A 25,035-nucleotide genomic window follows, 5' to 3' on the forward strand; every position below is an offset into this window, starting at 1 on the left:
AAACTTCTGTGATTTGACCGCCTGCCTGAACCATGAAAGAATGGGCTTTGGTTCGGTTGGCTTATGCAGACATTTGCTGGATGGACCTGGATGATTCAAAACCCTATCAGTCTTCTGTATCTTTAATCCTCTGTACACTGGTCCAAGAAATATACAGCAGACCAGCACTCCATTTTGACACTGAGAGACATATTATTGTCTCATTTACAGTATTCCTGTGTGAAAAGATTCCCCTCAAATTTTTCAGCCGCCCAGACACCCACCCTCCCTCTCTATCTTCTCTCTTTTTCTATTTTCTTCACTCTGCCTCTCTCTTTAGTTAACATTTGCTTGGGTATTCTGCACCCAGCGTGGTTGCTATGGAGACACCGTGACGGCTGTTGCATCACCGCATGGTGTGACCCTGGTGAAGAGAGTGACGTGTTACGACAAGCTGTATGTGTGGAGGCGTACCCAAGTATGTACGTGTGTGTAGGTGTGTATGTATTGTCTACTGAGAGAGAGCCCTAGGGATAGCATCCCTCTGTTAGCTTGTGTTTGAGGTAGTGCTCTACTCTAATGACAAACACATACACACTTCACCCTCTCTCAAGATCTAGCTAATCACCGTCTGTCGACATTTAATTTGGTGTTTAAAAAGTAAGAGTCTTAAAAACAAATCAAATCAAATTTATTTGTATAGCCCTTTTTACACGCAAGCATGTCACAGAGGGCTTCACATATGCCCATAGAACTGCCCCTCAACCAACCTAAACCCTCAAGGAAGACAAGGAAAAACTCCCAAAAAACTCTCAACAGGAGAAAAAATTGAAGAAACCTTGGGAGGAGCAATTCAGAGAGGGATCCCCTCCTCCAGAGACGGTTGGTGAGAGAGAGGAGCAGAACACAAGCTAAACATAGTCACACAGTGTCGGTGGGTTTTTAAAACACCAAAATCCATTGTTCAACTTTATAGATGTAGGACAGGACCAGGAGACTCGCGACCAGGTCCAGCGTTGGCTGACCGACGACCAGGCAGGTGCTGACAACTCAACCCCCCCCACACCACAAGGGATGTGTGTGGGGGGGGACAGAGAGAGGAGAGCAGGGATTAGAGGATGCCAGGAGCAGATAACAGTTACAGTCATAATAGAATGAGATCCCCACCGGTCAAGTGTGGACTGGTGCAGCAATTTAACAGAGCAAAAAAGGGGAATTTGATGCAACCCCACACACCAAGACAGCGACAGCCCCCCCCCATTTGGAACATGAAATCTGTTCCAGTAATAGGCAATAGGGTGCAAGGAGACCGGAGAGGTACAGTGGTGCCAATCCATGCAGAGATTTGTATGTTAGTAGTAGAACTTTGAAGTCAGCTCTGGCTTGGATAGGGAGCCAGTGTAGAGAGATAAGAGTAGATGTTATGTGATCAAACTTTCTTGATCTGGTCAATAGTCTAGCAGCAGCATTTTGCACATTTTCTGTAAATTTTTTAGGTGGGTAATTGGGAGGCCAGAGAACAACACATTGCAATAGTCCAATCGGGACGTAACAAATGCATGTATTCGTTTTTCGGCATCATCCTTTGAGATAAATGTTCGTATTTTGGCAATATTACGTAGATGGAAAAATGCAGTTCTGGTAATTTGCTTAATATGGTACTCAAACGAAAGGTCTGGGTCCATTGTGACTCCTAAATTTTTTACTAGCTGGCTTTGAGAGACTTTGACGCCGTCTAGGTCTAAGGTCAGATTGGGAAAATTATTTCTATATTTTTTAGGACCGAAAATTTGAACCTCGGTTTTATCCGAATTTAGAAGAAGGAAATTTGCAGTCATCCAAGCTCTCAACCTAGAAACACATTTTTCCATAGCATGTGGAAATTCTCCAGACTTTATAGACATATATAGCTGAGTATCATCTGCATAACAGTGAAAATTTACCCCAGAGCTTCTAATTATGTTTCCTAAAGGCAGCATATAGAGAGAAAATAACAGAGGGCCTAGAACTGAACCCTGTGGTACTCCGTATTTTACAGTGGAGCTCCTGGATGAGCAGCCATCATAGTGGACATATTGTGATCTATCAGATAGATACGATCTAAACCTTAAAAACAAACACTCTTATTCTTTACATGCACAAAGTAATTATGTGGAATTTACCGGACAATAGATAAGCACACACAATACAGGCAAGCACACACATGCAGACACACACACACACCAAAGTGAAGAAAGTACAGGAAGAGAGGGAGTCACCCAGAGTCATGAGGTTCCACTAAATGTTCTGAGTTCTTGAAAGCTAAAATGTGATTAAGGATCGCAATACCCAGACTATGTGTAATGCCAGGTTCTAGTGTAGTCTTCATTCAGACTGAGTGATGCAGTTCCTTCAAACCAGATGTCACAGAACAAGTGGAAGAGAGAGTGAGGGAAGAAGTCGAAGAGAGATGGAAAAGGACAGAGAGCGTGAGAGAGAGAGAGACTTCAAAGGAAAAGTTTTATAGGCATCAGCATAATTTCACGCTGCAGAGGAAATTAGGCCAATGCGGTAAATGCTCTCTCTCTTTCTATAAATAGTACTCATGTGGTTGTAAGTGACTGTGCTGAAGGTCCATAATACCAAAGAAACACTGTTTGAGAAACCTGGTACAGTAGACCTGGATAGTGTGTACATGGATGTTAATGGATGTTAATTAATGGGTATGTGTGAGTGTGTTTATGCATGCCTGTGTATGTGTGTGTGTATGTAAATATGTTTATGCATGTGTGTGTACATGAATGTTGTATCTCATCTATATTAGTGATTGTAAGGTAAACCTACGGTGGCCCTGAAGTGCAAAACACACACACTAATACGAGTACATCCTCCAAATGAAAACACTCCCCCCAAATATGAGTCAACTCCCCCAAAAAAGGATGACTTGCTCACCTCCCCCCGAAGAAAAAGACATGTTCCCCCAAATGGGAAACAACATTACATTAACCCAAAACCGAAATGGTAGGTACAACACTTTCGTCGCTGATTGGATGCACAGTAAGTAACAGGAAATAAGAAATTGATCGACAGAAGTACGACATGCAATAATGCAGAGTTACGTGCACCGGGACAGTTGTTTGGCTATCGAAGCATGTAGCAAGTACTTATGCAACAGTATAAATTCTGTGTTAAACGTAAAAATCAATAGCCAAACAACTATCCTGGTCCACGCAACTCTGTCATTGTCATGAAACTGATCATTTTGGTTGGAAGAAAAGTAGAAACATTTGTTTTAACAATTCAGAGAGTCATGTAATTGCACCAATTACTCTTTATTTTAATCAGGGAAATTCCTATGAAATAATCTTAGATATGCTGTTAACGTTTCACAACATTAAAATAATTATGCGCACGTTAAAAACGCAGTTGAAGGAAGCAGGATTTTTCAAAAAACGAATCGTCCACGACAGAAGTACAAAATGCCATAATGACAGTGTTACGTGGACCAGGATAGTTGTTTGGCGATCTTTACGTTTAACACGCAATTTATACTTTTGCATAAGTACTTGCTACATGCTTTGATAGCCAAACAGCTGTCCTGGTGTACGTAACTCTGTCATTATTGAATTTCGTACTTCTGTCGATCAATTTCTTATTTCCTGTTAGTTACTGTGCATCCAATCAGCGCGAAAGTGTTGTACCTACCCTTTCCGTTTTGAGTTAATGTAATGTTGTTTCTCATTTGGGGGAGTGTGTCTTTGTATTCGCGGGGAGGTGAGCAAGTCATCCTATTTGGGGGGAGTTTACTTGTATTTGGGGGGAGTGTTTTCATTTGGGGGATGTACTCATATTAGTGTGTGTGTTCTGCACTTCAAGACTACGGTATAAACCACTCACCAGCCACTTTATCAGGTACATCTTGCTAGTATCGGGTTGGAACCCCTTTTGCCTTCAAAACTGACTTAATTCTTGAGCACAGATTCAACAAGGTTCATCATTCCTCAGAGATTTTGGTCCATATTGACATGATAGCATCATGCACAGGCTGAAGATTTGTTGGCTGCACATACATTAGGTGAATCTCCCGTTCCACTACACCCCGAGGCTCAGCTGTAACAAATGGTTATTTTAGTTACTGTTTCCACAGTGGCGGACTCAGGCTATCAGAGGGGCAGGGGCAAAATAAATTCAAAGGGCACCAGCTGTATATGGTGCAGACATCAAGCTCTACTGGGGCACATGTCCCTCATTAGAGCTTTTTACACTTTTTTACTTTTTACGTTTGCTGTGTACAAGAAGTGTGCAATACAATGCACTATACAAACTTCCCTTGCTTAACCCATTATATGTACAGTTCAGGGCCATAAGTTTGATATCAGCTTAGGCAGGGACATCAATAGTCAATGCGAGTCAATTTAGTCAATTTTTTCACAATAATATGAGCACAAAAAAAAGATTAATGTAATATAATACCTTGGACTCAAGTTGTTATTGTGTTTAAGTCAAAATGCACGCTTTCTCCACTGGTTGGGCACTCAGAGAGCACTGCATTATGTTTTATCCACTGAAAGGGCACCCCAGAAGGGACTTTTACTTAAAGAATTCACACATAGGGGCACCCTAGAAAAGACTTTATCACACTGGGCTACCGTACAGGACCCTTTATCATTAATCTAACACAGGGGCATCCAAGAGGGCACTTTTGAGTCCACCACTGGTTGCCTTCTATCCGTTTGAATTAGTCTGGCCATTCCCCTCTGACGTCTGCCATTGACACAGCATTTTCGCCCAGAAGACTGCTACTCACTGGGGCATTCTCTGTAAATCCTATAGGGATGATTGTGCGCAGGGGCGCCGTAAAAGAGGGGAAGATGAGGACAATTCTAAGGGCCCTGGTAATAGGGGGCCCAGAACCCCATATTGTTCTGTATGATTTTGGTATTTAAATGTCCTGGCCTTAGATTGTCTCTTATTGAATATGTAATAATTGTTATGCTTCTTGATAATGATTTTTTTTTTACACATGGCAATAAGATAATAATAATAAGATAATTGGGGGGTGGGGGCTTGAAGTAGAAAATCGCCAGGAACCCCAGAAACCCTAGAAACTCCCCTGGGTGTGAGTGTTAATCTCAGTATATCAGCAGTTTCTAAATTACTCAAATAAGCTTGTCTGGCTCCAAGAACCATGCCACATTCAAAGTCACTTATATCACCTTTCTTCTGAAAGGTGATATAAGTGATATTCGTGAAATTTAGTGAAATTCGTCTGAACTTCCGCAGATTGTCTTGACCATGTCTACATGTCTGAATGCATTGAGTGACCACAAAATTGTCTGCTTAGATATTTACATTAATGTACAGTTGAACAGGTGAACCTAATAAAGCGGCTGGTGAGTTGTGCTACTGTATGTCTTCACCTTCATGCCAACATTTCACTGGATTATTCCCTTAGAAACTAAAATAAATATTCATTTCAATAGTTTATATCCATCTGTCATGTCAAACATAAACCATTGGCGCGAAGTGGGAAAAGACCAAGGATCTGCAGGACTATGGCCTGCAGTGGTACTTGGTGCCATTCTCAGTATTCCAGGTATGTCAAGTGTTATATCTGGATTTCAAGGAATTGAATGGAAGGAGAATAGTAATCCATGTTGAGTTAGAGCATATTTAGCCTTCTAAGGAAAGGATGGTAAATTGGGATGGGGTGTCATTTGTCGTGCAAGTACATTGTCGAAGTACTTGAGTAATGGCGTGCTCTAGTGTCACTATGTGTTATTGCTAGATGTGGGTTTTCTACAGTATCAATTCAGGCTGCCACCGCATCTGCACAAACATGTGCACATCACCACACATAATACAACAACGAAAATAGCGTTCAGACATAGGGAATTAACCTACTGACAATAAGAGAGCATTTCGAAATATCGAGTAGGCCTATGTGACCTCAACCTAACGTTCACTTTAGAGTAAGGGAGGTGGAGGGAAAGACGTTTTGTAATGCCGATTGGTTTCAGTGCTAATACAAGGGCCGCCCTATTCTACTCTTCTCAACTACAGATCGGGAGTCAGTTCACGATCTCACAGTCTCGTCTTGGTGATTGGTGGGAAAAATGTCAAACTGACAATAGAACTGCAACAAGAAGCACTCATCTATTTTATTCCGACCTCCTTATCTAAAGAGGGGAAAGCAAGTTTGTGTGTGAGAGAACGCTTGCCACGCTTGTCACAAGCGGCGGAGAAACGGAGGGAGGGGGGCAGTGGACAGACATGGGTAACGGAGGGGGTGGCGTTTGGCTCGGCAAAGACGTGAAGTGAACGAGGAGAGGGGAAGAACCGAACCTGGCCCTTTAAGTCACAAAATCAGCGCATTCGGAGGTGAGTTTAGAAATATTTGGAGATTCTGTCAATATCTCTTAGCATGTCTCTCTTTTTCAATTAAGTGCGCTTGTCACTCCTGATTTTGGCCACCGAGGACGGCTGTTGCTGAGAATGCTTCATGGGTGTCACGAATTCAGATTTCCCAAGCCTTGGCCGCGTGAGGTTGAGGAGGACTGGGGACAGGGTCAGCCGAAGATAGACCGCTGTAGCTGACTACAGAAAATCGACTTAAAATCGTAACAAATGTCTTTGGAGTGTGTTTTACTATAATACTGCTGTGAAATAAATGCATTGGCTATTGTACCTCGATGGTTGGGCTATAGGTTCATATTTGAAGGCTTTAAAACATATGTCACCACCCTGTTCTCATAGCAAACAATTATTATCGGAGTAGGGCCTATTTGTCTACCTCTTTTATCAAGCGGTCATACATTTTACGTTAGACCTATTGCCGTATGTGCTTTCCCAGGGTCTGTTTTTGTGTGTTAAGCGCGTATAGATAGCCATGAGAGAGGACATGCTGTTCTATCTATAAAAATGCCCGCATTGTGTTTCCAAACGGTAGAATGCCTGGTCTATGGATTGGAGGACTCGGCAACACCGAACGAACATATCACCCCAATCTGATGTTGATAGAGCTGTCTCTTACCTATATGAATAACGTTTGCGTCTGCATGGTAGGTGTTAACTGGTGTGTGAGAGTAGGCTGATCCCGGACAACACTGTGGTGATACCTGTGCTAGCAGGCTGTACTGTTACATAGGCCTGAAATTGACAGGCCTATACCCAGGGGATAATTGTATTTTCGTGAATGTTATCGATTGATGTCTCCTGCTGCAGGCCCTTTAACGTCACCGGGTCCATACGGTCAATTTGAAATGGATACAGATATAGCTGTCTGTGTTTCAGATTCAGTATAGACTGTTTACATACACGCATATTTCTGACCCTGGGTTGCTTAAAATGAAGTTTGCGACAAAGATAATTATTGTCAGATATTAACGTTAAATGGTGACCACCCTTGTATTTGAATGTGAAACAGCATTGTATCCTCGATCTATTTTTTAGACACTGGATTCCTTAAAATATAGTTTGCCAATTTCAATGAGAAATGAAAAACTGATTATGTATTATTAGGCCTATTGTTATTATTGTTTACTACACAATACCTTTAATATTTTTATGACACAAAAAATCTAGAGGGTTAGATTATGTGCAGAAACCCAAATGGAGAGTGCACATTCATTTTGCGTGTGTCAGGGAAGACTCATATACCTACATGTGGCCATTTTAGAATATATATCCTATATCTCTCTCCTCTCTCATTTATTTATTTAGCAGACGCTTTTATCCAAAGCTCTCTCACTCCATCCTCTCTCTTTTCTACATCCTGTGTCCTCTCTCCTTTTTTCCTTTCTGTCTCTCTCCTTTCCTCTCTCTTATGCTCTGCCTCTCTTTTACACATACACACTAAGTACCTCCGCAATTACATATATGAATTACTTACCTACTGCACAGGAGAAGTAATTAAAGTGACACTCCTGGTCCTTCTCCAGAGGGAGAAATGGAGGGAGAGGGGGCGGGTGAGTAGGTAGAGTGTAGACTGTAGAGAGGCACGAAGAGAGGATGAGAGAGGTTGGGCAGAAGAGGACTGATAATTTGACATTGTCATGTTTTAATTACAGAATTAATATGGCCGGCACAAGCTCAGTTTTCCCAGAGAAGTTTGTGTTTACATTCCCTCAACAATTCTTTCTTTTTGTCATACTTCGAATATTTTCTGTTTTGTAGTTTAACTGTATTTTTAGGACTTTGTAGTCTGTACACTAAAAGCTAGGATAGGTAATGTTCTTGAGTAGCACTTTTTGTCATTTTTGATTAAATAAACTTAACATCCTGATAGCAATCAATTTATCAAATGCTCTGAAAGTAAAAAATAACTGTCAGAGCTGATGGTAGTTCATGTGTTTTGGGGGAGTGTCTTTGAATGGAGGGTGTGGGATATTTAGATACTTTAAAACTCAGGTCAAAATAGTTCGCAAAACATACATATTCTGCCTTGAAAATACCTTTTATGAATCTGGTTTGGAGGTTGGGAAGTTGTAGTGTAAAGTACCTGTTCTGTTTGTGTGTGTGTGTGACTAACATTCAGTAAGATGTATACTGTATGTAGTATACTCCATACATGCTCTTTTCTGTTCACAGCTCTCACCTGTCCAATAGTCAGTATCAGATGTAAGCTCACCTGCTGGAAGGTTACATCTATCTAACCAGCCCTGCACATCCCCCTGCCACAACTCAGCTGTCATTGACCTGTCATTTTCAGTCATACAGAGCAGAACCCCATCTGCACACCATCAGCCAGGTAAGCCCATAAGGCTGTTGTGTGTGTGTCTGTGTCAGAGGTAAGCAGCTGCAGCTATCAGAAAGGACTGCAAAGCCCCCCCCCCCCCCCCCCTTTAAAACATGCAGGGCCCAAACACCAGGATTGAGAATTTCTGTTCTATGACAGCCTCAAGATCTCCAGTACCATATTCTGACCACACGGCTGTGCCAGCACCTCAGACACAGTTTAACCTGACTCTACCAGAGACAAACCATCTCCATAGAAACCAGTCAGAAAAATACAGCCCTGATTCCCTGCTCTGCCGCTGTTAGATGTGTCTCAAGTCACACCCGGAAATCCTGCAATACCTGACTTCCAACCAGACAGTGGAGGGGTGTGATGTTAATTATTCAGTGACATCCTAAAGTCTGATCTGTGAATGCCATATGGTGTGAAGGCATGTGGATCTACTTTATTAGCATAATTTTTCAGGGTTTAGGTGTTTGTTTTCATTTGGGAGTCAGATGGCTGAGCGGTGAGGGAATCGGGCTAGTAATCCGAAGGTTGCCAGTTCGGTTCCCGGTCATGCCAACTGACGTTGTGTCCTTGGGAAAGGCACTTCACCCTACTTGCCTCGGGGGAATGTCCCTGTACTTACTGTAAGTCGCTCTGGATAAGAGCGTCTACCAAATGTAAATGTAAATTTGATTTATTTAGGGAATGATTTGAGCATCCTGGCTAGCCCTGACATGTTTTTGTTTAGGCCACAGGGGGACAAAATAAAACCATTAAGTGATTCAAGGATGCCCTCTATCCATTACCTATAATTCTCTCACTCTCTCTGCCCTGCCTCTCAGAATCAGAAAAGTGTTCGCCAAGTAAGTGGTCACAAACAAGGAATTTACTTTGGTGGGCAGGTGCATACAGTAACAGGGGTTGAAGTGAAAAGAAATTCTGAGCCTGAACTTTTTTGGGGGGGTGGAAGAGAAACGCTTTTTTGTCTTCTGCTAGTTTTCTGCACAGGGTGACCAGTGGCTAACAATCTTTTTATGACAAGTCAGGTTCCGCAATAAATGTGCACAAACGTATTTTTAAGTCGCAGTCAGTCATAGACAACGGTGTGTCAACTGTAACAGTTGCTTCCGGCAATGTCGTGGCAAGCACTTTCTTACCTCTGCTAGCATATAGTTAGCCTGGTTCTGCCCTCCTACGTACTTCCGCTCAATTTGGATTTTGCTTCTGTACTAGGTCTGGGATTTCAGTGCATCAGTCGGTTTTAAATTCTTTGTAGGTCCAATCAGCGAACAGAGGGAGTGAGAACGATGACGTTGATGTCGTGCACTAGTTTGAGTTGTAGTTCAGTAACGGCAGCGGAGAAAGATGCGAGCGAAGCTATTCTGCGGTTGTGGCAACGCTGCAGAATATCATAAGTTAAAGCCGGAGCAAGAACAATCCTTGCCGAGTTTTGTTGGTGGTCATGATGTTGTGGCCCTCCTCCCCACGGGGTTCGGGAAAAGTTTGATTTTCCAGCTACTGCAGCTAGCTCCGTGGTGAAGTAGTTGGCTAAGGCGAACGCTAGCGATTGGTTATGGCAGATCAGAGTGGCTCTGGGCAGATCCAATAGTTTTAAACTTCAACAGAGTACCCGCCTTCAAGGAAGTTAACGCTTGTCAATGGAGCGATCCCAGACCCTCTGTAGAAATGAAATGTGCGAGGGTCTGGTTAGGACCAGGCTAGCATATAGTAGCTTCCTAGAGCAAAACATGCAGAAACAAGCACCAGGAACAAGGCTCTCTCAGTTTCTGCCAACTGCCAAAAGGCTCGCCGTCTCTACCTTCTTCTATCCACGCCCCGTACCATTTATTTTTGAGTCCTTTATCTATGGGTAGGACATCATCCCCAGGCTTCATGAATTTGCGCTCCCTGCTTTCACCGACAACGTTAACGTGACGTATGGGTCTTATTCACACTGTGTTGCCAGGACCCGTCTTGCTCTGCTTCTGATAGGCTTGTAACAGAATCTGAATCTGAATTTGGTTTATTAACTTTAGTTATAGCTGTGTTCCTCTCATGATTGGTAGGTAGGTGAAATCAATTGACTAGAAAATATTAAACCGCATGCAAGTTCCCAATTTCCTTTCCTCATGGCCACACGCCGGACATCCGGCCCTGCAGTAAACATAATAAACCAGATACAATGTAGAAAATGTACTCTCTCACTCTCTCATCCCCAACCCCACTCTCTCTGTCTACCCTTTCTCTTTCAGTTCTTCTCCAGTGTGGTGTACACTGATGGATCATGTCTACCACTAATAACATCGCCCAGGCCAGAAAACTGGTTGAGCAACTGAGGATCGAGGCAGGAATAGAACGCATTAAGGTAATGTATGGGGTGTGTGCGTCTACAAATACTAAACAAATACTGTATATTTAATCTTAAGTCCGTTCTCCCTCCCTCCCTCTCTCACACACTTTTTCCTTTTCTTCCTTTCTACCTCCTTCCCTCCCTTTTTTCCTTCTCTCCCACCCACCCACCCTTCCTCCCTCCCCCCCCCCCACCCCCGCCACACACACTCCCTTATCTCTGTACAGGTGTCCAAAGCTGCAGCAGACCTGATGAGTTACTGTGAGCAGCATGCTCGCAGTGATCCCCTGCTGGTGGGGGTGCCCACATCTGAAAACCCCTTCAAGGACAAGAAACCTTGCATCATCCTATAGCCGTGCACCTCCCCTTCTACAACATACCTACACATACACACATAGACTCACATAAACATACACTCCCACAATTACACACATACAGAACATGTACTTAGCCCTCTACAAGCTCACACACTCCCGCTGGTTGCATTCTAAACAACACCACAGCCACAGTTAAGGGCAGGTCTGGGAAAAGAATTAGCCACATTCTGGCCTGAACTCAATTTACATATCTGCGTTCCTAATTATGACCGGGCAGTGTTTATAGTCTGGGTTGCATTCACACATCCTGATCTCATTACAGGATGGGGTTGTATTAATTTTAAAAAGGGATTTGGATTTATATAATTTCTAGTAATCTGCATACAGTGAGCATTAGACTGATATAATTTGTTGTGCATGTGATGGGTTGGCTGTATATTGGAGGAGAGGAGGGTGAAGAACAGGGACGGAATAGTGAAGGGTAGTGTTGGCCGATGGTGGGCTGAAAATAGGGGAGAGTGTGAGTGTAAAACCAGTCAGTTATTTAACTGTAATTGTCTAATTTTTTGGCTCACTGAGCTAAGCCAATAGAATATTTTAGCCCTGGAAGTGAACCTGAGTATTCTGGTCTAAGGCAAGGGTACCGATCCCCTGACTTTTAGTCACTGAACAACCTCAGCTGTCTATGGTGCACCACCCTTGCTGGGAAAGACTGTGAGGCTATCTATAAGCTGGCAAACAAGCCCTCAACCCACAGTCGTTTTAATCGTTCTGCATTTGGTTCTATTCTCCTAGCCTGTGCCACCTGGTGAAAGAGCTGTTTTCAGATGCTGATCCAAATGTATTTTATTTTTATTTATATTTAAAAAAAAATCTTATCCTAACTCTATTACTGTGAGGATGGATCAGGATTCATGGGAAGATTCTAGGTCTGCTCCCACAAGTAGCCTGTCATGATGGAGAGAGTAAAGTGAAAGGATTGACATGTGAACCCCCAGAAGTTTATTGTTTTTATATTCTAACTGTTGTGAATGGATTTTAAAAATATATTTAGTTGAAGCATTACTTAACAAAAGCAGAGGCTTTCAGTTGTTTCTTCCAGAACACACAAGGCAGATAATATGAGAATCTCGCTTTCACAAAGCCATCATCTTGACCAGCATATTTGAACCTGGGTCAGTTCTAATGGGTGAAGCAATTCCCCAGCTGGGTCATATCAGACAATGGTTTTAATGCCAAGCCTTCCTAAATTTCTAGAATATTCACAATCTCAGTTCTGTTTTTAGAACCTTACAGTTACTATGGAGCAACTGGTAATTTCCTGGTAACATTCCCTGAAACACTCACAAGGAGACAAGTACATTTACATTTAGTCATTTTACATTTAGTCATTTAGCAGACGCTCTTATCCAGAGCGACTTAGTAAAACCAGACAGTTCCATACTTGCCCCCCCCCACACACACACACACACACACATCCTCTAACCCTCTCTGTAACCCAGTGAGAGCCAGCGGATTGTTGTGTGCTTTATCTCTGGCTTCTAGTGCAAATGTGGAGCACCAGCAAACAGTTTGCTGTCCTCTGTTTCCATCACAATGGTTCTCTTCTCCAAACATAAAACACACTTGATTGTATAAAAGGACAAGAAGGAAAACGATGCCAGAGGAAACAATTAAGTGTATAAACTTTAGTTCAGACACGTGATGAAGTGAATCAATTGAGAGTAGCTGTTTTGGGTTAGTTTGAGTTTCCTCTATATGAAGTCCATGGCACCTGATCAGTGGAGTATTACTCTGTTGTGTTTGTAAGATAAAAACTAACATGGAATCCTCATTCTTTTAGTATTTTATTGTTTTGCGTAAGCGGTTCTGTTCTGTCAGGTTTCTGTCACAGTACTTCAGCAGAGGATTATGTTGTGTTGGGCTGGGTCAGGATAGAAGTCTGCATTGGTCAATGGCTTTGTTTGAAAAACTCTAGGTTTCTGTGCTGAGCCTGAATGCAGGATCAGTGATAACTTTGTGTTTGTGTGTGTGAGAGTGAACATTGTACAGGAATCTGGACTGCAGGAGCACTATTGATAGTGTAGGAGGTGCTGTGTGTACATGAATGAATGTGCTTTCAACCACATTTGTGTGTGCATGTTTGTTTTTGTTATTAACACAAACTTTTTGTGTTAGTGAGTAGTGTGTGTGTGAGAAATAGACTGATAGGGATGGTTGTTAACCTAGGGCCACTGTCTTTTAGCTTATACACACACACACAAATTGGCTTGCAAATTTCACTTGCATAACAGAACAGGCTGTGCTGTTAGTACAGATATCTGAGATCAGAAGTTTGAGTGTGGCCAAAGACAGAATGTGACCAGCAGAAACACAGAACAAGGGTTCCTGAAGGAGAACGAAGACTCGTATGGAAGCATCAAGCATTGAGAGAGAATAGAGCAAAATAGTCTAATCAAAATGTTCTCTCAAATGTCACGAAAGGTTGTCTGATGATGAAGAGCTGCAATTGAGCAGTAAAACCAGCATCTGGTGCCTGTACTACCACACGATAGTATCTATGTGGTAGTCTTGGAGATAACTATGGCTTCATTTTTGCTGCTGCAGCACTGTGAAGGCAAATATTGAGCATTAATACAGTCACACACAGATGCTCTTTCGCTTTGTGCTTCAGAAACACACAGCTTTCACAGTTCACTCACTGAAACAGTTTGAGGCCAAAGCTCAGAACTCTGAAGGATATTTCTGTTATGTTGTCATTCATACCAACAGTTGTTGGGTTCATATCAATGACAACCAACTGAAGTAACTGCTTGATTGGTGGCTTGTCTTGATTGATTGGTTGGTTGGTTGATAGTTTGCCGTATAGTTGTGTATTGTGTTCCATGGTTGTCTTCTGGCACCTGATTGAATCATTTGACAATAACAGTCTTAAAGAGAACACTCAGCTTTAGATTGAACTCAAGGAATAACATCTGCTGTGTGTGTTGTACCCCAAAATTATTTTCTGGTCATTTGAGGTGAATAGAAGTTTGTTATCGGTGGACCTACAGTATAGTATCAAACATCAACCAGTCGGCTCTGAGCCCTGCCTGAGACCCATCTTTTTAGTTCTGATCTCCTGTGTATACATATATAGTATATGTATCTTTTTGCCTTGATTGATTATAAAGAAAATATATCTATTTTTTGTAACTGTTCTTCTCTAATGTGCCATAACTCATGTTTTCTTGCACACTGTTAATATTTTGTGGATATTGCTGTTTAAAAATATATTGAAAAGTAGATAACATTAAATAAAAACATGATATAATAGGTGCAGACTCTTTGCCCTTGTTTTTTACAGTGCTGTGTCGGTTTGTTAGCAGGGTTAACCTAAGTAGTATGTTATTCACATGCAGTATGGACTAATACTCACACAACTCAAGAATGTTCAGTTAATCTCTCTTTTACACACTGAAAGCTGGGACAGATACATATTGTGTACATACATACAAATACAGAGATGTATCGTACAGGACTGGATATGCAGCCACACAGGCGATTAGTTTCTCCTCCATCTTGAAACTGAAAGCTAGAAATGTTTACCATGGTTACGCTATGTTACGATAAACAAGAAAACACTCCGATTGGCCATCGCTAGTGAAAATTGTTCCTCATTTGCGTAAAGTTTAGAAAATCGCAACTCGAATCGCTTGGATCGCGTTGCGTCGATACCCACAATGCACCACGCTAGCGATCCGCCTGGCTCCATTGAAAATGAATGGACAGCATGTGTTCGCTCATATCGCGTTGCTGCAATGTACATGCACCATTAAGCCTCAAAAACCACAAAATAAAAGCCACAAAATGGCCAAAAGGTTGGGAAAGAGAAAATCATAATAAAATCTCCACAATAATACTGGTAGTCTGGCCCATGTAAGTTTCTATTACAAACAGACCCGGCCCCACATTAAAGAAAGGAAAAATGATGTGGCTCTCGCATAAAAAAGTATGGGGACCCCTGCTTTAAGCACTTCCACTTTTAAACAAAAGTACTCCTTTTCTTAATTAACTGAAAATATCAAAATAGTCACTAACCACAACTGTTTTATAAAAAAAAACCATAACAGATTTATTTAGAAAAATTCGTTCAGTAATTAAATGTGTCTTGTCAAAATCACTTTTCAGATCACAAATGCAAGGCCAAACAAAAGAGTACCGTATTTCTTCGGTTAAACGCCGCCCTCGAATAAACGCTGTACCAAAAATTGACATTGTGGACATTGTGTAATAAACGCCGCACCCAAAAAATCTGAAAACGGTTATTTAATTGGTAAAATTAAAACAGTATTTATTACACAAGTTAATCACAAGTGTATTATAATTCCCTCGATGCATTGGCCCGCCACAGCTACATTTCTGCCGCCACGGTATCAGAAATAGGGCTGTACAAAATTTTTGGTCGACTATCAGCAGTGATTGTTAAGAGTGCATGTCGGAGAATTGCACGGACATGCGCTTCACACCGCAGTTGAGATTGCGTGTGTGCGTCCTTGATAACTGTAAATCGTATAACTTATGTGGTCAGTTCATTTAAGCCTGTTATTGTATAAGTCTATAGTTCTTGCCAATTTAAATCAAGTTAACTGGTGATTTTCGTTGTTTGTATTCTTCCCCTGCTAGCTAAATTGTCTGTTGATTCGATAGCGATCGCTGCCCTTGCTCAGGTTTGTAATTTAGGTGCATTATTATGCTGAAGTAGTTTTAATTAATAAAAAGTGGGTTTATTGTTATTATTTGCTACAGAATGCTTAGCCTATCAAGATCAAATGAAGCAGGCAGTGTACATGCTTCAGAGATGCCTACCTTAATCGATAGGCTAGGCTACTGACCATTTACAATAAGTTGTTATGTCAATTATTAATTGGCAGCATTTATGCCATTTAGAACATACTTTATGAGTGTAAGGTGTCTTTAAGTAGCCTAACGTTATTGCTTTAGGGGAAATAGGACAAAATATGTGCAATATTACATTAGCTATTAGACTATTACATTAACCTGTTCCGAAATATAGGTTTAGTTTCGGCGGGTGCAAAACACCTGGGAATAAATACATTGATTACAAAAAAGAAGAAAAAAAAATATATATACTTTTTTTTTTGGAGCACCGAAGACCCATTTTGACCCAGGAAAACCCCTGCTTGCGAGTGTCTGCTCTGATCTTAGGTCTGGCAGATGGATCAGAATCCTGGTCGGCGGTTGGCATTCTTACAAGCTGTCCAGTAGGAAGAAGGTGGTCCCTGTGCATAGTTTTTTGTCCCTAGCCTTGCATCCACCCATTTGATCTTGAACACAGGTAGGTTTGGCATCTTTCCAACAACAACATAAGGGTCAGGACTCCACTTACTTTCCAGTTTGTGCTTGCCTCTCAGGCCTATATTCCGGAGCAGCACTCTGTCGCCGATCTCTATGCACTGAAAGGTAACTCGGCGATCATACACCCTCTTATTTCTCCGGTGCCGTTTGTCTGCAGCATCAGAGGCTAACTTGTAGGCTTGCTTCAAGTCTTCCTTCAGCTTTGTGACATATCGGGTGTGACATGCATCTTCTATGTCATCTGGGGACGTTCCAAAGCACAAGTCAACAGGAAGTCTCGCCTCTCTGCCAAACATTAGATGGTAAGGCGAGTACCCTGTGGCATCACACTTTGTGCTGTGGACCAAGTAAGGCACATGTTGGCTCCATGTACGCTTCTTCTCCTGGCTTAAGTCGCTCTGGATAAGAGCGTCTGCTAAATGACTAAATGTTAACGTACCTAGTATGGAGAGCAGAGTTCTGTTGAACCTTTCTGGCTGCAGGATACGGCGTTGTTGGTGAATTGTGTATTCCCATCAAGGTCAACAGCTCTCGGATCAAACGGCTCTCAAAATCTCTTCCTTGATCCGAATGGATCCTCGAAGGCAGTCCATAATGTATGAAATATTTCTCAATCAGGACCGTTGCCACAACATGGGCCTTCTGGCTTTTTGGGAAAGCCTGGGCGTATCTCGTGAAATGATCTGTGACCACTAACACGTTGCCTATGCCTTTGGAGTCAGGCTCCAAGAAAGTCCATGCACACTAAATCCATAGGCCCTTGGCTTACGATCTGGTGCAATGGAGCAGCTCTCTGTATAGGGGTCTTGTGAGTGACACACTCCACTGTTCTTGATATATTCTTCCACATGCATCGAAATCCTAGGCCAAAATAATCTACTTTGGAGCAGGTCAACAGTTCTGTCTTATCCCAGGTGCCCCAGGTCATCATGCATGGCCTGCATAACCATCTCCTGGAACTCTCTTGGGAAGATGAGTTGACTGACCACATCTCCAGATGGTCTCTTGCTGTACCAGTACAGCAATCCATCTTTCATTGACAGCTTCCCAGCTTTTATTTTCAATCTGGACAACTCAGGACTCCCGTTCACATCCTCTGGCCAGCGCCCATGCTTGACGGCTTGGATGGCCGGTCCGATGGCTTCATCCTCCTCCTGAGCCGTCCTGAGACTCAATTTAGACATGAGTTCCATGGACTTTACCTCCATGTGTGTTGGAAACACACATGGAGGTCAGGTCATTCAGGTCAGGAACACAGTGGGGAAATGCTCCAAGCTGAGCAACACAGTACTGTACTGCATGCAGACTCTGGGATGCAGACTCTCTGGCAGATGGTTTTCACTCCAGACTGAGGTAAAGTCATCCTCTTCTGACATGTTCCTTGACAATAGGTCTGCATCAATATTCTGTTGGCCTGGGTGATACCGCACATCAAAAAGGGCAGCTAGCCAGCGATGCCCCACCGCATTGAGCTTGGCTGTGGACAGCACGTACGTAAGCGGGTTGTTATCAGTACGTACTGTGAATCTTGCCCCATACAGATAGTCATGGAATTTGTCGACTACTGCCCACTTGAGTGACAAGAATTCCAGCTGATGAATGGGGTAGTTTCTCTCTGCAGAGCTGACTTTTCTGATTGCAAAGGCAACTGGTCTCAGGCCTTCAGGGTGTTCTTGGTAAAGGACAGCACCAAGACCCTTCAAGCTTGCGTCCATATGCAGGATGTATGGATTCAGTGGATTGGCAAATGCCAGGACAGGTGCCTGTGTCAGACAGAGGATTATGTGATGAAACGCATCGGTGCAGGCTTTGTCCCACCTTTCCCCAAAAGGCTCTGATTCTTTCAAGTAGACTTTGTCTACTTGTCCCATCTTGGGCATACTTCTTTATCTTCTGAGTTGGAGCACATCGCTTTGTGAGTTCAGTCAACGATCACAGAGTAGTTCTGAATGAATCGGCGGTAATAACCACAAAACCCTAGGAAAGATTGTAACGTCTTCAGGTTTGTTGGCATTGGCCATGAAGTGAAGGGGAGGGGAGCGGTCATGCCAACTGATGTTGTGTGCTTGGGCAAGGCACTTCACCCTACTTGCCTCGGGGGAATGTCCCTGTACTTACTGTAAGTCGCTGTGGATAAGAGCATCTGCTAAATGACTAAATGTAAATGTAGTGACAGCCTCAATCTTGTTTGTATCTGGGGCAACACCATCTGCAGACACGATGTGTCAACTACCATGTAACATGTAATGTATAATTAATCTATGGCATTGCATACCATATCATTGTTGTTGAAACGTTTTCCATATGCATATATAATTATAATATTTTGAAGACTGATCAAATTATTTCAAAGATTATAAATGTGACCATTCATTAAATCTAAGGTGGAATGAAACCACCGCGCTAGTGGTTGTTTTGATTTCATTCTGCGAGTTTAGAAGTACAACAAGTGAGAAAATGACTGTGGTAATTGTTAAACAATGTCAATGCTGTTGCTGTATTTGGCTGTTCATTGAGATTGGGGAACAAAAAGTTGTCCGCAATGAAGATATGTAAATTTCCTATAAAAACAAGACATGGGGATGACCTGGTTTAGCCTGGCTGCCAGCCCAACTTCTCCCCGCCCACAAAAGAATTTGGTCGGGAAGTTGGGTCTGGAGGGTCTCGTATTGGGAACAACTACATAAAACCAGGATCTGGACGGACCAATGAAATTGCCAGGGCGGGTTTTATACGATGATGGACAGATGATCAACAGTAACGTAATCAACAACGTCACGAAAGAGCCCTTGGGTTGAATTCGTTTTCAACAAACAACATATTACGTTGCTCTGATTGGTTGTAGGTCTATCCAATTGAGCGAAGAGGCATTTGTTTTACGAGTTCGGTTGAAACAGGCCCCGTAGTCACAGCCCAATGGAAAGTCACTTCCATTCATATTCATACTCATATTCTGACTAGAATTATGAGTATGACAACGTCAGGCTAGACCTGGTTGCTGCTGTAAAGAATATATTACTCATAGTGCTTAGATTAGGTTGTTTGGGGTGCCATAACTCAACATAAGTCATGGAAGAGAATTTCAAATCATGCCTAGCATCAGTGGCCGTGTGTCCTAGCTTAGGTCACTGAAATAATTTGCGCAACAGGCAAGGGGTCCACCTCAATAATCAATATACTTCATTAGAGCTAACTCAGTTGTGAATCTAACACTACCATGTGTAGCTAGCTACTGTGGTGAACCTGGCTTGTGTTGCAGTGGTTTACACAGTCTCGCTAAACAGATGTGTTGTGATGGGCTCAAATAAACACGCATTGCTATGTTTTACAACCGGAGGATTTATCGGGAGACTAGAAACCGTTTGGTCAGAATAAAAAATTAAAAACTATGCCTCTGACTGGTATTGAACCTTGATTACCAGCACAACATCTCAGCCAATTGAGCCATTCCCAGGCATGGAATACACAAAGTTCAATAACTGGATAATTAAAAAAAGCTGTTTCTCCAATGGCGAGCTTTGTCAGATTTGGTCCAAGTTCAAACAGCTGTAATTCAGTCATATTTTGACATATCAAGGTGAAACTTTGCATGGTACTTCCGAGGCATGTCACCTTAAAGCTTATTAGGTTTGAACCATCCTTCAAAAATACATTTGATTTAGTGACACAAACATATTGAGGCAATGTGGACATTTACATAAATACACCCATTTCAGCCATTTTGTACTTGATTCAATTGCCTTAAGTAACGTTTTTAAATACGTCAATGATACATATCTGTACCAAATTTCAAGTCAATTTCACCTTTGGTTCAAGAGAAGAGGAATTTTGAAGGTTTTCCCAAATTATCACAGTACAGGCAAATCCATCATGGCGGACCTTATGGGTCCTTGAGGCTTTTTTGTTCCTCATGAAAAATGAGGCATGCACACCAAGTTTCAGAAGAATTGGAGCAATGGGGTGGAAATGCCATCACTTTGAAAATAGGACTTTTGGGCGTGGCCTGTGGCGCCCCCTATGGTCCGATGTGGCCCATATTTGGTGTGGGGGTACCCACTTGGATGTAGTATCAATGTGCCAAATTAGAAAATTTATGACCAGGGACTTTTTGAGATATTGGGGCGCAAGGAGAAGAAAAATTATAAGAATAAGAATAAGAATACCAACAATAACAATAGGTTCCCTCCTACCGGAGGAACCTAATAAGAATACCAACAATAACAATAGGTTCCCTCCTACCGGAGGAACCTAAATATAGCTGCAAGCAGCGATGCGGGTTCCTCCGCAAAATGGCAAAATATTATAAACATGTACACTGCAGAAGATCGAGAGTTGGACAACAAGGGAGCAAAACTACTTCATGTTTGGCCAACAACAGGCTGAGTGGGGATTTGAACTCATGAGCATAATGTTACAAATCAGTCTCTCTATCCTCTCTGCTACACACCAACTGTTGAGATTGTATGAATAGAAAGGGCAGAGTGTTAGCTTTGGTCAGCTTTTGGACAAAGGTTAAGAAACGGTTGACATTTCAAGGTGAAGTTGCATGAAATTGTGCATGGTATTTCAGAATGATGTCATCCTGTTTAACTAAACAGATAATCAAAATTATGACAGGCCAAAAGATAATGGCTGGATTCCAACCAACTACCTTATACTTTACAGGTCACCATGCCAGCCCATTGAGCTGTTCTCAGTGTTGAATATTGTCATGTTCAGTTACTGTATAAAAAAGTAAGGTGTTTCTCCTGTGTTAAGCGTTGTTAGATTCAGCCAACGTTGAAACAGCTATAATTCAATCATATTTTGACATACCAAGGTGAAATTGTTTGTGGTACTTCAGAAAGATGTCATCCTGTTGAACTAAACAGATAATCAAAATTATGACAGGCCAAACGACTATGGCTGGATTCCAACCTACGACCTTATACTTTACAGGTCAACATCCCAGCCCATTGAGCTATTCTCAGTGTTGAATATTGTCATGTTCAGTTACTGTGTAAAAAAGTAAGCTGTTTCTCCTGTGGTAAGCGTTGTTAGATTCAGCCTAAGTTGAAACTGCTTGTACATTTCCTATAAAAACGGACAATGGGATGACTGGTTGCTGCTGTAAAGAATAACTTTCTCATCGTTTTTTTAAACAGGTTGTTTGGAGTGCCATAACTTGTCATGGAAGGGAATTTTAAATCATGCCTAGCATTAGTGGGAATGTGTCCTGGCTTAGGTTACTGAAATGAATTTGTGCAACAGGCAAGGGATCCACCTGAACAATCAATTTACTTCATTAGAGTTATCTCTACCATGCGTAGACTACAAGTAGTTAGATACTGTGGTGAACCTGGCTTGTTTTGCAGTGGTTTACACAGTCTCGCTAAACAGATGATCAGAGTGTTGTGATGGACTCAAATAAACACGCATTGCTATGTTTTTACAACCGGAGGATTGATCGGAAGACTAGAAACCGTTTTGTCAGAATTAAAAATTAAAAACTATGCCTCTGACTGGTTTTGAACCTACAACCCTTTGCTTACCAGCACAACATCTCAGCCAATTGAGACATTCCCAGACAGGGATTACACAAAACTGGATAATAAAAAAAGCTGTTTCTCCAATGGCGAGCATTGTCAGATTTGGTCCAAGTTCAAACAGCTGTAATTCAGTCATATTTCAACATATCAAGGTGAAACTTTGCATGGGACTTCAGGGGCATGTCACCTTAAAGCCTATTAGGTTTGAACCATCCTTCAAAAATACATTTGATTTAGTGACACAAACATATTGAGGCAATGTGGACATTTACATAAATACACCCATTTCAGCCATTTTGTACTTGATTCAATTGCCTTAAGTAACGTTTTTAAATACGTCAATGATAAATATCTGTACCAAATTTCAAGTCAATTTCACCTTTGGTTCAAGAGAAGAGGAATTTTGAAGGTTTTCCCAAATTATCACAGTACAGGAAAATCCATCATGGCGGACCTTATGGGTCCTTGAGGCTTTTTTGTTCCTCATGAAAAATGAGGCATGCACACCAAGTTTCAGAAGAATTGGAGCAATGGGGTGGAAATGCCATCACTTTGAATATCGTACTTTTGGGCGTGGCCTGTGGCGCCCCCTATGGTCCGATGTGGCCCATATTTGGTGTGGGGGTACCCCCTTGGATGTAGTATCAATGTGCCAAATTAGAAAATTTATGACCAGGGACTTTTTGAGATATTGGGGCGCAAGGAGAAGAAAAATAATAATAAGAATACCAATAATAATAATAGGTTCCCTCCTACCGGAGGAACCTAATAATAATAAGAATACCAACAATAACAATAGGTTCCCTCCTACCGGAGGAACCTAATAAGAATAAGAATACCAACAATAACAATAGGTTCCCTCCTACCGGAGGAACCTAATAATAAGAATACCAACAATAACAATAGGTTCCCTCCTACCGGAGGAACCTAAATATAGCTGCAAGCAGCGATGCAGGTCCTCCGCAAAATGGCAAAATATTATATACATGTAATGTATAATTAATCTATGGCATTGCATACCATATTATTGTTGTTGAAACGTTTTCCATATGCATATATAATTATAATATTTTGAAGACTGATCAAATTATTTCAAAGATTATAAATGTGACCATTCATTAAATCTAAGGTGGAATGAAACCACCGCGCTACTGGTTGTTTTGATTTCATTCTGCGAGTTTAGAAGTACAACAAGTGAGAAAATGACTGTGGTAATTGTTAAACAATGCTGTTGCTGTATTCGGCTGTTCATTGAGATTGGGGAACAAAAAGTTGTCCACAATCAAGATATGTACATTTCCTATAAAAACAAGACATGGGGATGACCTGGTTTAGCCTGGCTGCCAGCCCAACTTCTCCCCGCCCACAAAAGAATTTGGTCGGGAAGTTGGGTCTGGAGGGTCTCGTATTGGGAACAACTACATAAAACCAGGATCTGGACGGACCAATGAAATTGCCAGGGCGGGCTTTATACGATGATGGACAGATGATCAACAGTAACGTAATCAACAACGTCACGAAAGAGCCCTTGGGTTGAATTCGTTTTCAACAAACAACATATTACGTTGCTCTGATTGGTTGTAGGTCTATAGGGTTAGGGTTAGGTGTGGAAGTAATAACGAGGAAACACCCTGTGGGACCCCAACGGGACCACAGTACAGGTGAGACCCCATTTAGGCACGCGCACCTGAAACCCCACTCACTCTGTCCCCCTGAAATGAATGAATGAGCAGGAGTCTGTTTTATAGGCTCCTCCCTTTCCACTGCCAGACCTATTGACCAATAGGAGTAGTATTAGTAACCCTCAGGGATACAGTTGTCCGAAGACTTTACTACTACCAATTGTAACATAGGATATTCTTCTTGGACGTATTGTTCCTGATGATCCTATGTCCATATCTTGTTTTCTTCTTTCCAACCTGACCCTTTTGGCAAATAGGAGCCTATCAGTATTAACAACCCCCAGGGATGACATACTGTTGTCCAAAGACATTAACACTACCCATTGCTAAGGTCATCAGAATTAAAAAAGCTTGTGTCCAAGTCTTCATCCAACATCTTGGGTCCAAGTCTTCTTCCAATAACCTGTGTTCAAGTCTTCATCCAACATCCTGCGTCCAAGTCTTCTTCCAATATCCTGTGTACAAGTCTTCATCCAACATCCCGTGTCAAAGTCTTCTGTCACTGTCTGGTCTTCTTCTTTAAGACCTAACCTTTTTTGGCAAGTAGGAGTCTATCAGCATTAACATCCCTCAGGGATGACATACTGTTGTCCGAAGACTTTAACACTACCCATTGCTAACATAAGTACAGCTGTCTTATCGTCTGTCAGTCAAGTAGAAGTGAGAAATAAATCCAAATGTGAATCTAAATTGTGGAAACACATCATCAGTAGTATACCTAGGATCATCGGGCGTTTCAGCCTTCGAAACACTAGACACCCTCCCCATAGGCAGGCCCACCAGGGTTGATCAAATCCCCAGTGTGTGTTTCCAGTCCAATTGGTGAATCAACACATAAATTTGGAAAAAGTCTGGTCCACAGAAAAACAGTCCATCCTAATGCAGTCTTGAGGTGTAACTGGGGATAATAAAGAAAATACCAGCGGAATACATATAAATTTATTAATGAAACAGCCGCCTTGAACCAAAGCGTCTTTACAATAAAAAGTCACTTAACAATAAAACAACATGAATGTCAACAATAATACTTACCAATAAAAAGTCACTTAACAATAAAACAACATGAATGTCAACAATAATACTTACCTGTGCTAGGAGTAAAAGAGGGTTAGGGTTA

The 25,035-nt window shown here is 41.9% G+C and overlaps 1 protein-coding gene across 1 annotated transcript; it reads left to right on the forward strand.

The window, feature by feature from the left end:
* Positions 1–6,275: 6,275 nt before the first annotated feature.
* gng7 (guanine nucleotide binding protein (G protein), gamma 7) lies at positions 6,276–14,651 on the forward strand. Its single transcript, XM_067243483.1, has 4 exons — positions 6,276–6,339; positions 8,548–8,707; positions 10,936–11,048; positions 11,261–14,651. Exons 3-4 carry the CDS (start codon positions 10,968–10,970, stop codon positions 11,384–11,386), a joined length of 207 nt encoding a protein of 68 aa, XP_067099584.1. The 5' UTR covers positions 6,276–6,339; positions 8,548–8,707; positions 10,936–10,967; the 3' UTR covers positions 11,387–14,651.
* Positions 14,652–25,035: the final 10,384 nt, after the last annotated feature.

Source organism: Osmerus mordax, chromosome 9 (genome assembly GCF_038355195.1).
Source record: "Osmerus mordax isolate fOsmMor3 chromosome 9, fOsmMor3.pri, whole genome shotgun sequence".
Taxonomy (NCBI): Eukaryota; Metazoa; Chordata; class Actinopteri; order Osmeriformes; family Osmeridae; genus Osmerus; species Osmerus mordax.